The sequence below is a fragment of the Ziziphus jujuba genome, chromosome 12 (genome assembly GCF_031755915.1).
Source record: "Ziziphus jujuba cultivar Dongzao chromosome 12, ASM3175591v1".
Taxonomy (NCBI): domain Eukaryota; kingdom Viridiplantae; phylum Streptophyta; class Magnoliopsida; order Rosales; family Rhamnaceae; genus Ziziphus; species Ziziphus jujuba.
In genome coordinates this window covers 24,096,148-24,111,349 of record NC_083390.1, presented here as the reverse complement: position 1 = coordinate 24,111,349, position 15,202 = coordinate 24,096,148, and the positions used below count along the sequence as shown (strand labels likewise).

The 15,202-nt window shown below is 34.8% G+C and overlaps 2 protein-coding genes and 1 long non-coding RNA gene across 6 annotated transcripts; 2 read left to right on the top strand and 1 right to left on the bottom strand.

The window, feature by feature from the left end:
* Positions 1–3,005: 3,005 nt before the first annotated feature.
* On the bottom strand, positions 3,006–8,193 carry LOC107429664 (putative pentatricopeptide repeat-containing protein At1g16830). Of its 4 annotated transcripts, none has more exons than XM_048462547.2 (7): positions 8,019–8,193; positions 7,617–7,680; positions 5,101–7,423; positions 4,466–4,596; positions 4,279–4,364; positions 3,705–3,877; positions 3,006–3,555 (listed from the first exon to the last, which is right to left on the bottom strand). In XM_048462547.2, the coding sequence occupies exon 3, from the start codon at positions 7,344–7,346 to the stop codon at positions 5,205–5,207; it is 2,142 nt and encodes a 713-aa protein (XP_048318504.2). In that variant the 5' UTR covers positions 7,347–7,423; positions 7,617–7,680; positions 8,019–8,193; the 3' UTR covers positions 3,006–3,555; positions 3,705–3,877; positions 4,279–4,364; positions 4,466–4,596; positions 5,101–5,204. The 4 variants fall into 4 exon arrangements, with proteins under 4 accessions (XP_048318504.2, XP_048318503.2, XP_015895880.3 ...); XM_048462546.2 differs by having other exon boundaries at positions 4,466–4,593; XM_016040394.4 differs by having other exon boundaries at positions 4,466–7,423.
* A 179-nt stretch (positions 8,194–8,372) lies between these two features.
* LOC107429666 (uncharacterized) lies at positions 8,373–10,939 on the top strand. Its single transcript, XR_001582461.4, has 3 exons — positions 8,373–8,587; positions 9,321–9,595; positions 10,612–10,939. It is a non-coding gene; the product is annotated as an uncharacterized LOC107429666 (long non-coding RNA).
* A 1,027-nt stretch (positions 10,940–11,966) lies between these two features.
* On the top strand, positions 11,967–14,133 carry LOC125418667 (amidophosphoribosyltransferase, chloroplastic). Its single transcript, XM_048462789.2, has one exon. The coding sequence runs from the start codon at positions 12,365–12,367 to the stop codon at positions 14,012–14,014; it is 1,650 nt and encodes a 549-aa protein (XP_048318746.1). The 5' UTR covers positions 11,967–12,364; the 3' UTR covers positions 14,015–14,133.
* Positions 14,134–15,202: the final 1,069 nt, after the last annotated feature.

Sequence of the window (15,202 nt, the reverse complement as noted above, 5' to 3'; positions counted from 1 at the left end):
GGTATGGACCGTCTAAAATTTCTCATCGGAACCCTAGATAAGTCCTGATCCCAGAGAAATCCTACCGGACCTTCCAATGGAAAATCCGGTAGAACCTCCCTTAAGGGTTAGACTTACCATAATTTTTCCTGCACTGAAAACACACTTCTATATACATCCCCTTATTCCTCCCACATTACTACAATTTAATTCCATAAATTTGCAGCACTTCAAAATAATAATAGGGAATCAATGCAGTATTTAATAAAATGCGTCCAATACAGTATGCAGAGCATTATACAAATAAATATAAAATTTATTCAATGTCAGATAAGAAAGCAATACAAGATGAAGAGGAAAAAGGAAAGAAATGCTTCTTGGACTTTCGGCAATGAACTGAGATGTCGAGTTCACCCCGGACGATCAACGTCTCCCAACTTGGACCTAGGGGAACAGAATTTAAAAATATGAGATGCTAATCATCTTAGTGAGTGACCCTATCTAATGTACAATTATAATAGTAATAATAATTATAGCGCATTTGATTAATTAAGAATAAATAAGTAAATAAATAATAATTAATTAAAAATAATATTTTCTCTCAAAACCTTCACCATTCACTCTGTTGGAAAAGTTTCCCTTTTAAAACATTTTCGCAAAACCCAATCTTTTATACCCCAAAAATCACAGAAACAATTTGTTAACTAAATATCAAATAAAATATAATAAATCAAGCATCTAAAATTTATAATGAAAATAAAATAGGAATAGAAATAAAAATAATTTCGTAACAATTACTAAATGATTACTAAATGTCATAAACAAATAATACAAAAATATTAATGAAACTTACATTAAGACAATTCAGGAAATAATTAAATCATTAAAATAAATCAATTTATTGAATAATTAAGCAAAGGAAAAAAATTAAATCAAATTAAAATCTCCATTTAAAATAAATGGTAAGAACATAGTAAGATCTCTTTAAAATCATTAAATCAATGTAAATAGTAAAATCAAGATAAAATACATTGTTAAAACATTAATATAAATAGATAATTAAACATATAATAAAATTCCATAAAATTTGTATTAAAATCTCCAATTGAAATAAATAATAAAAACAACATTAAATACATTCTAATTTAAATATAATTTCAAAATATTTATTTTGAAATCTAAGTTCTGAAAACCACTTGATGCACCCACTATATACCAGTGGTGCCAACGGTACCCAGCGTCCCGATGTATCGCCAGACATGAGGTTAAAGAGAGAAACCAGCATACGGTCGCGTGGCATCCCACCGCGCCGCTGCAAACAGGCGTCCCGACCATGGAGGGGCGGCCTACCCTTGTCCGATGGCAACCACAGGACAACCCCATAAATCACCTGCGCGCTACTCACACCCACCTGTGCGCTAATCATATCCATGTGCGTACTAATCACATCCATATACACAGAACACCAGTACATGTATGGTGCATCTAAGAATCATAAAATTTAATATATTTATTTTCAAATCTCAAACTCTCATAAATATCATCGGGTTTATTCCATCCAATTAAACCCGTAATTTTTCACATTCTCTTTTAAATTATTATCATAAATTTATCGCATAAATTCCATCAATTTCAAATCCACCAGCTCTCAATTCCATCAATTTAAATATTCAAATTTTCCAATGGCATAAATATTTTTGAAACATAATAAATTAAATCAATATTTCTTTCTCAAATATTCAAAAGCCAATTTGAATCAAATATGTCATTTAATCCTCATAAAATCCACAATAATCAAAATTCTCATAAATATACATTTCAAACACATAATAAACCCATCAATGAAATTATCAATAATTAAAATGAATATTTTTTCTTTCAATTTCATAAAATTCTTAAATCAAAATATTTCTTAATATATAAATATTTTGATTCACTCAATTGGGCATCAAATTTCCACATATAAATCCACTAAGTATTTATCACATAGAATATAAATTTCAAATATTCAATTCACACAAAATATTTGCAAATCTAATTCCCGAAATTAACTTGAAGGTGGGTCACTCACCTCCAGCACGTGTATCAATCGAGATCCTGCGCAGGATCAACTCCACTACCCACACATGCATCGAATCGAAGCTTGAATGACGAGGATTACGAATCTGGTCTTACTTCCTGGAGATCGGAGCTGAGGTGGCCGGAATCTCGCCGGAAAGCTCACGGAATTTAGACCCTTGATTCTCACAATCCGTTGAGATTTGAGAAAAGGGGACACCAGATTTGGGTTCAGAGGGTCGGAATTAGTGGAAAAGGAGGGGCGGTGCAGCCGGAAACTCGCCGGAAAGTCAATTTTCCCAGCAACCCGCCGTGGTCACAGGAACTCATCACTGCCGGCGGCGCGTCCGGTGGCCACTGGCCGTGATTTTTGGTGGGAAGCTAGATTTGGTGATGGGTAACTCAATGGGACCGGCGGTGAGGCAAACGGTGGCCGGAATAGGGAGAAATCGCGATTTGAAGGAATCGATGCCACCGCCGGAAAAAGCTTCGATCCGGGCGCATCGGCGGTCGATTGGCCGTGGTTTATGGCTGACCGGCCGGTTTTCAGGTGGGCTTCAAGGTGGAGTGGTGCGTGTGAGAAAAGGGTGGCCGAAAAATGGCTAAGTGGCAGTGGTCGGTCGGTTTCTCTCTCTAGCTCTCTCTCCCTCTCTCCTCCCCTCTTTCTCTCTCCTTCCCCCGGCCACCGTTTAATTAGTTTAATTAATATATTGACATAATTATGCATTAAGTGAGTATTCTTGTTTATAAATTTAATACTTGAGATTTATTTTATTTAGTGTTTAATAGAACTTTTGGCGTTTCATTTGAAGTTTTAATTATTCTAATTACTTATTAATTAATGGCTTTTTTTCTTTGTTAATGGAGTTTTTATTCTGATTATATTTGCTGTGCTCTTTTTATCTTAATATTTGATATTTGTGATTGTCTTCCTTAATTAAAATAAATACATTTTTTAACATGACATATAAAAAAAAATTCTCTAACATTATTCTTATTATTTCTATTTTAATAATCATCCAAAAACAAAATCAATATGATGTCAAAAAAATAAAAAATAAAAAAGATGAAAATACAATTTCTTTTTTTTTTTTTTTTTTTTTTTTTTTGGTAAAGGATTATACAAAATTCTTCTTCTTCTTCCTTTTTTTTTTTTTGCTGGTGTGGCTGGGCCCCCAGGCTCTATAACCCTTGAAAGAGGCCAACAATTCATGGGGATCAGGAAGGTTTTGTTTTATGACAGACTTGTTTTAAGTTGTTGATCCGAGCATGCAAGTCAGGGAATGCATGGGCTTCAAGAAGCTCCACCCCTACCACTTCTTCAATCACTTCAAACCGGAGAGCTATCCATCCAAAAGCTATGTCAGCTATTTAAATTTGCTCTCCTCCAAAAGACTTTTTGTCTCCAAGGGCTTGCTCTTCCATGACTCAGCATCTCCATGGTCTCTTTCTTGCCCTTCTCTTGTTCTTCGCCTCCACTACTTCGGAAGACTGTCAGACTGTCCAAATTGCTGGAGCCTATATATCATGAGAAATATCATTTAATTATTTTAATATCTCAATCACAACAGGTTTTCTGTGACCAAGAAAAGATTATTAGTCGCTAACAATCAGTCACAATGAGGATCATTGGGGAGCAAAGGGTTGTGTGGCCATGTGAACAAGACCTGGGATCTTCTTGTGAACTGGGTTGTACTGAAGTAGCAACTTGCTCTTATTCTTATGGTCTTCTTCTATGTACTCAAAACTGTTTTTCCCTTTAGCTTCAAAGCCCATATTGCTCTGAAACTAAACGGACTATCCCATGTTCCATGTACCTTCACCTGATCATCTGCCATATCTGAAAAGGCAATTGAGTGTGAAAAATACGTCGAAACTCAAAATTATTTTATAGTGAGTAAATTTTAACCATTTAGCTTGGATAGCAAGCTTCTGCTTCAATAATTTTAAACAAATAACCAAAGGTTTTGAATTCAAATTAATCTATTATTGTTTGATTATATACTATTAGTGGAGTCAAAATGTGTGGGTACATGGATGAGACATGACATGTGGCGGTAAGTGATGATTCCTAAAAAATATTATAGTTAAAAATATACTCCAATATTGACTTCAATTTTCCAATATCCAAGTTGAAGAAATATACATGATGAGGACCTAATTCCTCAATAATACTTGCGTAGGTTTTATCATGAATGGAAAATTAAAAGGCAGCATTTTTATAATAGAGAAGACCCGCACCTTCCTTACTGTGAGAACCAACCTTCAAAATGTTAACAGAAAGCTTTCAGCACTGGATGAACCCGTAGAGCACCGTAAATAGGCCCCTGAAGCAAAGGCAAGCAAATGAATATATGATACACTCATAACTTTCAGATTTTCTCACAGAATCTGGAAATTATTGTAAAGACCCAGCACAAAACCTCACCTTTGGGCTTGGAATGGTTCTTTCTACAGTTTAGCTGCTGTCATATATATATATATATATAGAGAGAGAGAGAGAGAGAGAGAGAATGGCTTAGCCACAATTGCAAATCTGTTCGCATTATTGGCATCCTTCTACCATAAAACAAATAAATTAGAGAAACAGAAACTAAAAAGAAGATAACCCAATGAAATTACAGTTGTCAATCAATTTTAAGAAATATGTCTTTCCAAAAAGTAAGCAAGATAAATGCAATGCAAAAAAGTATAAGTTGATGCTAGATGGTGTATATCAGCAGCCAATCAAACACCTAACATAAACGTATAGACACAGTTTTCTCGCCATTATTTCATAATTGTATGTCCAACTATATAAAGTTGATAACCAAAAAATCAGCATTAATTTGCTGGTTTAATGGACGAGAATGGCCCCTTGTCCAGAGAGAATTAAGGAAATTCCTTTAGCAATTTGGATCTTACATAGAACAGTTTATCTAACTAGTTTGGCAGCAATCATATTGAAATGGTCAATGGGTATAAAGATCACAAATTAAGTGATGTACAAAAATTTATATTTTAGAGTTGAGTCTAAATTCAAAGATGACCAACAGGACAAGAAAGGAGACTGCAAATACTAACCTCATAGAATCCCTGCTCGAGTATCAGACAAGTCCCTGATATTCAGATTGAATGACACTGTAAGAGCCCTCCAAAAACAAGTATATTTCAGCATCATATGCATCTCAACCTACTGAAGCAGCCATATCAGAAAGGTCTTCAGAACTAGATGTGTCAACTAGTAAATTGTTTTCCACATAAGTTATCAATGATGAAGAACTTTCATCCTCTAGTTTCACACCTTGGCCAAGGCAATCCAACAGTAGTACACACTTTGCCTTTGCAGGCATCAACCCCAAGTCTCTCATCTCAACTAATAGACCAACAAATGAATGGTAATGATATGATCTACAAAGAAAATTGAATAATCTAGAGGAGTTATTGGAATTTAGGTCTATCATGGCATCAATCATCTCCTGTAGCATCTGTTTAACCATTTGTACATCTCTTTCTTTTAAAAGGCCGGATAGCATCACATTATATGTATATGTATTAGGAGATAAACCAACCTTCTTCATCTGATTGAACAATGAACACGCTTCACCAGTTCTACCAGCCTTAAAAAGTCCATTAATAGCAACTGTATATGATACAACATCAAGTGGGTGACCATCTGCAACTGCTTTCCTAAATAGTCCAATGGCTCTGTGAAATATCCCAACCATTACCAACCCATGTATAACTACAGTATGGATGTAAGGATCTTGACAAGGGTAAATCTTAACTATCCCACGGTACACATCAATTGCCTGATTTATTTCTCCTGCTCCACACAGTCCACTTAACAATCCAGCAAAAGTATATTTATCTGGTGTTAAACCAATATCAACCATATGATTGTATAAATCCAAAGCATGAGATTGAAACCCAGCCTTACAGAAGTAATTTAAAAGCGAGTTATATACCTTTAAGTCAGCTTCTATCAAATGTCCACATACTAATTCGGTAATAAGAGAAAACCTCCTAGACATACACATAGCAGATAATAAAGAGCAAAGGGTATAAGAATCTGGAGCAATATTTTGTTTTATCAAACCAATAAAAAGCGAGTTTATAACCTTTAAGTCAGCTTCTATCAAATGCCCACACACTAATTTAGGAAAAAGAGAAAATCTCCTAGACATACATATAGCAGATAATAAAGAGCAAAAGGTATAAGAATCTGGAGCAATATTTCGTTTAACCATACCAATAAAAACATTGATTGCATCATTATGCCTCCCAACCTTTGCAAGACCATCTATTAATACATTACAAAGAACCAAGTCACCTGAGCACCCTCTTGATTCCATTTTATGTAAAATGTCCAAAGCATCACTTACCCTATGGGATTTAAGAAATCCTTTTATTAAGGATGTATATGTTACAACTGTAGGAGAAAGACCAGCCTCAATCATCTTCCCCAGAAAATTACAGGCAAGATCAAGTTTGCGAAGCCAACAAAAACCATCAATCAGTATACTCCAAACTTTTACAGTCAGAGGAACACCAGAAACAACCATTAAAGCCAACACTTGATATGCTTGTGCTAGCTTACCCATTTTGCAAAAAGACTTTAACACCATCTCAAATGTATCAAAATTAGGGTAATATCCCATTTTCAACATCATTCTAAAGGCATCTCCAATAAGAAACAGATCATTCAAATGACATAAATTACACAGTGCAATATTAAATGTCAGGAAATTTGGGGCTTTGGTTTCTTTCAAAACTCTAACAGCTGCATCAACAGACCCACTTTTGAAAAGCACATCCATGATTGCATTACATGCAAACGTGTTGGGTGTAAAGCCATGGCTGCACATTTGCTCAAAGGCATCAAAAACCATTCCTTTCATTCCTCCATGCCAATAAATTCTCAGTAACATCAAAAATGTTTGGGCCTTTGCAATGTACCCGACTTTCTCTAGTTCCAAAAGAACCCCTTTCACTGTTTTGCATTGTTCCATGATTCGCTTGACCACACCAACCATGTAATTAAATGCCAAGTGGTCATGGAAAAAATTAGGTTGTTTTGCACACCATAAGAAGAAACTTAATGCGCTCAAATCAGAGGGGCAGTTCAACAAGGTGGAATATACAGCTTGATGAGTGAGAGTAATTCTACTTTTCTTGTAAAAGTCTGTGCCAAGACTTTCCCTGACATCTTTTTGGGTTTTGTATGTTATACATGCCGTCCGTGAAGGGAGGTAGTGAATTGAGGGCATTACCGTGATTATTCGATTCGGTCTTAAGCACGGTAAGCTCCACCTATATCTCCATACCATTTCCAGTAAAACTCAATTTTTCCAAACGCAAAATTAACCATCAGAATTTATCGGAATCAGTTGAAAAGACTTTCTTCCTGCCAAATAAAAATCAAATTTCAAAATTTATCGCAGATTTACAGAGGTAAACTTAAAAAAAAAAAAAAAAAGCATCAAAATGATATTACTAATGAGGAATCTGAGCTAATAAGTAAAGACCAAATATATGTATATATATATATATATATATGTATATATATCAAAACTAGAATAGCTAGTAAAAGTATTTACCTCTATTTAACGATGCAATTCGGTTCATAAGGAAATCTCCAAGTAATTACCTAGTGGTTGAGGGCTGAAGAGAGAAAATAATAATAATGATGATAAATAAATAAAAAATTTACAATCTTCTTAATGAAAAAGGCAATATTAAGCAAATCAATGAAAACTTTGCCACATTGATTCTACAATAGCAACAAAATGAACACAATATATATGCCTAAAAATCCACCATAATGACAATATTTCCAAAGGAATCACACTGGCTTTCCCCCGATTTCACTGAACTGCTTGATACCCAAATCCAAACAGCAAAATCTCCAATGACCAACACTCCAAATTTGTGTACAAAGATTAAACTAACTTGCAAATCCCAAAAGTTTTTTTTTTTTTTCCCCCTCCCCAGAACCATACCTGAATGGAAGAACCAAAAACAGGCTTTTGATAGTGTAAAAATCATAAAAGGTCAGAACCGTAGCCGTTCTTTTCTACAGCTTCTAGTTGCTCTCCGTGTGACTGCCGGACAGTTAGAAGAAGTGGCCTTTATGTTTATGATGTCTTTTGAATTAGGTCTTAGGGGAGGTCCTCTGTTTTACCACCCCTGTTCTTTTTTCCCCATTAAAAAAAACAATAATAAAAAAAAAATTATATATATATATATATATATAATTAATATTAGCACAAAAATATGATAAAAGGTGAAGGATATTTTTGTCATTGCGCTTCAGCTTCTTCTTCTTCTTCTTCTACTTCTTCTTCTTCTTCTTCACAGCTCGTAAGCCATGCTTCCTTATTCTTTCCTAATATTTCCCTGTCGTCTGTCAGGATAGCTGGTCACCTTAACGTGCAATGTTCTGGGTATCTCACCGAGGCAAATTAGAATAAAGGGCTTGATCGACTTGACCAGAACAACCCCGTCTGTCTCCGAGCATTGTCTTCTGGTCTGTGAAAGCGCAAAGTTTCTTCAAAAGTTGTAAGAGGAGGTTAGTTTTCTCTGTTTTTTAGTGTAAGCTTTATTTGGGTGCATAAAAAGTTTGAACCTTTAATGTTTCTGAGGTGTTACTTAGTCCATTTTTTAAGAGGGTTGGTTAATTCTGTGTTTGTTGGGCGTTTGTGAATTTGTCTATGTCTGTAAGTGTTTGAAAAGTCGGCAAACGTGCTGTTATAGTTATCGGGTTTTTTTTTTATTATTATTTTTTGTTTGAATGCTCTAGACTCCCTTAATCATCTCCAAGGATGCAAAAAAGGGGCCTTGTTGGATATTGTGGTGAAGAAAATGCCATTCATTTCATTGAAAAGTTAAAAAGTTGTAAAGAAACTCATAGCTGAATGCTAAATAGAAAAATTAGTATGGTCTTTTAATTTTTAGCCTCGTGCCTTGTACCACAACAGTTGGAATCATTTTGTTCTGCATTTTATCCTAGCTTTGTTTTTTCTTTTTATGGATAAGAAATTTATAGCATCATCCTGTGACTGCAATTTTTTTTTTTAATTTACAAGGAGGTGCTGGTTCACTTAAAATTATGAATGATCTGGATAAATCTATAAGAACGCTTACACATTTTAATGACACAAATAAAAAAAAAATAATGATAATAATAATAATTAGCAACACTATCATGTAATGTTGGTGACTTGTTCACATTTTATTGATGATGAATCTGCTATTTTAAATTGAAATTTTTGTTGCTTGGTACTTCTGTTGTTTCCATGTAGAATGTCACCAACAAGATCCTTTATATCAATCATTGGTTTTTTGAGGTGGATATCATTTTTATCCTGAGTGATGGTAACAGAATCCATCAGCTCTCTTTCACACCGTCGCTCCCTAGTCAATGCAGTGCGACATTGGTCATGCTCTTCATGCTGCTGCAGCCTGAAGACGGGCATGCGATCTGAAGTTTGTCATCAGAGTTCAGAGGAGCTTTGGATGCTGTATTTCAACATGGATTAAGGTGTTAGACTTGGAAGATATATTCTCCATGTCTCAGGTATGTGGATGGGGAGATTTTCATTGTTGCTTATGTGCCATTACTGTATGTTCTAGTTCAATCAAAGTGAAGAAACTATGCAGCAATTTCTTAAGGCTTTCATAAAACTTTATGGCTGACATTTAATATAATAAATGTTCCTGGAATCAATGTTTCATAAATTTAGATAGGAATCTATATGCACTGTATGAAAAGGCAGGTTGACCAGGCAAGTTAGATTATGTTTTTTTGCATTTTAAAATGTATACATAAACAGTAACCTTTGTGGAGTATATAGAAACAAACTTCATTAGTTTTACCACTGGTATTTCAAGTGAGGATTAAAACTATTACTGTCTGTGATATTAAGAACTTTTATAGCATTTGTGCTATATTATATTGATTCTAAATTTTTCGAATAAATATTATAATTGTGACCCTAGCAGCAAAAAGAAAAAGAAGAAGAGTTACAAAAATTAATCGGTTATAATATTCTTTGTCCCCCAATCTATTTTCTTCATAATTTGGTCAGTCCTGACAACTTTTCTTAGCCAGGTTCAAAAACTCTGTATAATAATGTCATCATTAAAATATAATAAATCACTATAAACTTTTATAAACCTCAGGACAATAAATGCAGTTGTATTCACATTATATCTTTCCTGGGGCAATTAATGCAGTCTTAAAACAAATTCCCCAAATCCAGCTTAGCTTTTCAAATAAAACATTAAAACCGCAAAACCAGAAAGGCAAATCCAAAATGCTGGCCAAATTTGAAGTCCTTCGCTCAAACATACATAATAGTAGATGATTGATAGCAGAAAAACCGAGAATGGTTCCTCAAGCAGTTCCTCCCCCACCTCCTTCCTCTTCTATCTCTTTCCCAACTTTTGTTTCTGCTCTTGGTATTGCAATTCTAATCTTCCTGATAAATGAAGCCAAGTTTTCTGAATTGGGTATTGTCCTTATCATACCAGTAGCCATCTTATTTCTATACATGGTTGCTTCAACTCTCATTTCTCTTATTCATCGTGCAGTATCTGTAATATCTTCGTGGCTTCCATTTGGGATAATCCAGAACGGTAACGATGAAGCCTTAGAAAGAAGACAAGAAACCCATGTCCCATCCAGTCAAAATCATGAACAATCTTCAACATTAATTGAAAAAATGTTGGTGACAGTGTTATTACAGAGACTTAGGGGAGAGGAAAATAATATGGATAATGAAAAGAGGAAAGATTTCATAAAGCAGGCCGTGGAGCTAATTCTGCCTTCTCCAATTGTTTACAGAAGCCATGAAAGAACAAGCAGGAGGAGCTCCAATGGCTGTGCCATTTGTATGGAGGATTTTGAAGATGGTGATTCGTGTCGTATTCTGACTTCATGCAAGCACATGTTTCATCCTATATGCATTGAGAATTGGCTTAGAAATCATCTTACTTGCCCACTTTGTCGTGTCTCTATTGTTGATAGCTTTTTGTTGAATGTATAATTTTTATTTTTTATTTTTATTTTTTTGTCTTAATTTTGAAAAATGTGAAAGCATTAATGGAAATTGAAACTGAAAAGGCATTTGCCAAAAAACAATGAATTCATTAATTTTTTCAAATTGATTGATATGGGATTGCAAAATTTAATTAATTTACTGCCTTTTTTATTCTTATCTCATCAATTAAAAGCATACAAAGCCCGACCTATTTATGGGTGATGTGTAAAATAGCACAGCACAGCATCTAATTCACTTATTCATTCTAGTATGGAAATCGATTTAAACATTCCAAATCCTAAATCCTAATCAAACTTTCCATATGCAACTCAAACAAATGATACGCCAAACAAACAAAGAAGTAAATTATTGTAGATTATTATACTATATATAATTTTAAAAAAATATAGTCAATTTAATATTAAAAAAAAAAAGTTTGACAATATATATATATATATATATATATAATATTTGTACAAAGAATTTGACTATTTAAAATAATTGTTAGTTACCCTTAAAAAAACCTAAAAATCCTTGAAAAAAAAAAAAACTTACGTAATCGTGGACATTAATACTCAAAATTAAGTTTGAATATTTTTTCAAAAAAAAAAAAAAAAGAGAACTAGAAAATATAAACAATGTGTCATTATAATATAAATGCCGATTAATTTCTTAAATTGTAAAACACTGTCCAAATTCCAATATAGTTATTACTATTCCATCTATAATAATAATAATTATTATTTAATTTTATTCCAATATAATTGTATTCCTTTTCACTCCAAAAACCTAGAACCAACTAATAAAAGGACTCTTCTTCGGAGAAAAAAAAAAAAACCTAATAGAAGACTCTCTCTCTCTCTGTTTTTCCGAAAACAGAACCTCTTTTTTTTTTTTCTTTTTTTTTTTTTTTTTCCATTGCTAACAATCTCTCGCCTCACTCTTCTACTCTCTCAAAATCCACACCTTTTCCTGTAAAAACCCATCTCAAACTGCACACTCTTTCTCCCAAAAACCTAAAACCAACTAATAAAAAGGCTCTCTCTCTCTCTCTCTGTTTTTCCGAAAACAGAGCCTCCTTTTTTTTTTTTTTTTTTTTTCCATGGCTAACAATCTCTCAAAATCCACACCTTTTCCTGTAAGCCCATCTCAAATTGCACACTCTTTCTCCCAAAAACCTAGAACCAACGAATAAAACGACTCTTCTTCCAAAAAAAAAAAAAAAAAAAGAAAAAAAACACTAATAAAAGACTCTCTCTCTCTCTGTTTTTCCGAAAACAGAGCTTTTTTTTTTTTTTTTTTCCATGGCTAATAATCTCTTGCCTTTCTCTTCTACTCTCTCAAAATCCACACCTTTTCCTGTAAACCCATCTCAAACTGCACACTCTTTCTCCCACAAAACCCTGCAAAAACCCTGTTTTCCTTCCAAAGTCTCAACCTTTTCTAATACCCACAAAACCTCCTTCACCGTCTCCACCAAAAATCCTATCTCAGACATTGTCTCTGCAAAACAACCACATTTGCAACCACAATACCCAGATGATGACGATCACAACGACGACGATAAGCCACGCGAGGAATGCGGGGTTGTTGGAATATACGGCGACCCGGATGCCTCAATTCTTTGTCGTTCCGCTCTCCACAAGCTCCAACACCGCGGTCAAGAAGGAGCCGGCATTGTCTCCGTCAATGACGACGGCGTCCTCCGTTCGGTCACCGGCCTCGGACTCGTTTCCGACGTGTTCAACGACAAGTCCAACAACTCCAAACTCGATCAGTTGCCCGGCCATTCCGCAATAGGCCATGTCAGGTACTCCACCTCTGGCTCTTCCATGCTCAAGAATGTTCAGCCCTTCATTGCAAGCTATAAATTTGGGTCAGTGGGTATTGCCCACAACGGTAATCTGGTGAATTACCGAGTCCTTAGAGCCAAGCTCGAAGATCACGGTTCCATATTCAACACCACCTCAGATACAGAGGTTGTTCTTCACCTCATTGCCATGTCAAAGCACAGGACTTTCTTATCTAGGATTGTCGATGCATGTACGCAGCTTGAAGGTGCATATTCCATGGTGTTTGTGACAAAAGACGAACTTGTTGCGGTACGAGACCCATATGGGTTTCGTCCTCTGGTCATGGGAAGGAGAAGAAGCAATGGAGCTGTTGTGTTTGCCTCAGAGACCTGTGCGTTTGATCCAATTGAAGCAACATATGAGAAGGAAGTCTCTCCCGGTGAACTTGTTGTGGTAGACAAACAAGGAGTTCGATCACTTTTCTTATTAGGGAAGTCACGTCCTCAACTCAAACAATGTATCTTCGAGCACATATACTTATCTCAGCCCAGTTCCGTGGTCTTCGGGCGGTCAGTCTATCAATTCCGGCGGGCTATCGGCGAGATACTCGCCACCGAAGCTCCAGTGGATTGCGACGTGGTTATACCGGTGCCGGATTCCGGTACGGTGGCTGCACTTGGTTATGCTGCTAAAGCTGATGTGACTTTTGAAATGGGTTTGAATAAGTCTAACTATGTTGGTAGGACTTTCATTGAACCATCACAGAAGAGTAGAGACCATGGAGTGAAGCACAAGTTATCTCCTGTAAGAGCAGTGTTGGAGGGGAAAAGGGTTGTGGTAGTGGATGATTCAATTGTGAGAGGAACAACTTGTTCGAAAATTGTAAGGCTGTTGAAGGAGGCTGGTGGTGCTAAAGAAGTCCATATGAGGATCGCAAGCCCACAAGTGATTGGTTGTTGCTATTATGGAGTGGATACACCAAGTTCGGAGGAATTGATTTCCAATAGGTTGAGTGTGGAGGAAATTAGGGAGTTTATTGGTTCGGATTCTCTTGCTTTTTTGCCACTTGATAGCTTGCAGAAATTGTTGGGTAGTGAGTCTCAAAACTATTGTTATGCTTGTTTCTCAGGAAAATACCCTCTGGTGCCTAGAGAGGTTTAAAGTTTTGATCATGAGTAATTAATGGATTTCATACAGATTTTCTATAAGTTTTTTTTTTTTTTTTCCATTTAAGTTTTTATTTAAATGTTATATTAGTATTTGGATTATACAGGGTGTCACTTAAATTATCTCCATAAAATCCTTAACTGAGTGTTCTCATATAATGTCATATTGGAAAAAGTAATATTAACCTATACAAACATTGATATATATATTAACCTATACAAACACTCTTATTACTCTTTGGTCCTGTCCAAAATTTATAAATTAAATATTTGGATTTACAGTATAGAAGTTTATATTGCACCCTTAACATAAAAAATTTTAAAGATTTTCAGAGCAGCCAAACGTTCTCTAATATGAATACGGCATCAAGCAAACGTTCTCTTCCAAAAACACAAAAGTTTGCTACTCACTTCAAGATTATTACAGTATATATATATATATATATATGTATATAATAATTATAATTATTTTTTCAAGGTTTTACCAAACAAAATAATATTGTTCAAAGAAACAATGATTTGCTATATTAGGTTGTTCCCGTAGGCTTGCATACAGGATTTAATTAGTGATTTTTTTTTTTTTCTGTCAACTGAAAAAAAAAAAGCTTTTAACGCAGTTAACAGATACTTACCGTGTTCTAAAATCATGCCAGAATTGTCCTTATCCTAACGATTGCCATTTAATCTCCCATCCTTGTAGCTTTGTATTGGTTTACAAAGCTCTTTAAATGGAGTGCTTCTGTTGTCAATTACTAGAATTTATCTCTATATATTAACTCAATTTACAAACATTCTCTATTCACCAAATTATTAAAAAAAAAAATAAAATTACAAACACTCTTTACTCTTGTTTTTCTATACAAAATTTTCCTCGTAGCCAAACATTTACTCTGATATGAAGATGGCATCAACCAAGATTGCTTTTTTTCTCCTCCTTCTCCTTGCGGCGCCTTGTTAGTCTCTCTCTCTTCCTCATTAACTCAAATGTTTGCTACTAATTTAAGATTATATATATATATATAATTATATTCATTGTTGTCCAATTTGCATGCAGGTTTATCAATTTCGAAAGAAATAGAAACTGAAGCAGACAAGAAGATTGTAATTACATGTGAGTATTGGTATGACTGCCAATGGAAATGTCTTGGGGGCAAAAATCCCGTATGCATCAATGGCTACTGTA

Bases quoted from the DNA above. Each gene is read 5' to 3' on its own strand.
- LOC107429664 (XM_016040394.4), bottom strand. From the start codon at position 7,346: ATGGTATGGAGATATAGGTGGAGCTTACCGTGCTTAAGACCGAATCGA.
- LOC125418667 (XM_048462789.2), top strand. From the start codon at position 12,365: ATGGCTAATAATCTCTTGCCTTTCTCTTCTACTCTCTCAAAATCCACA.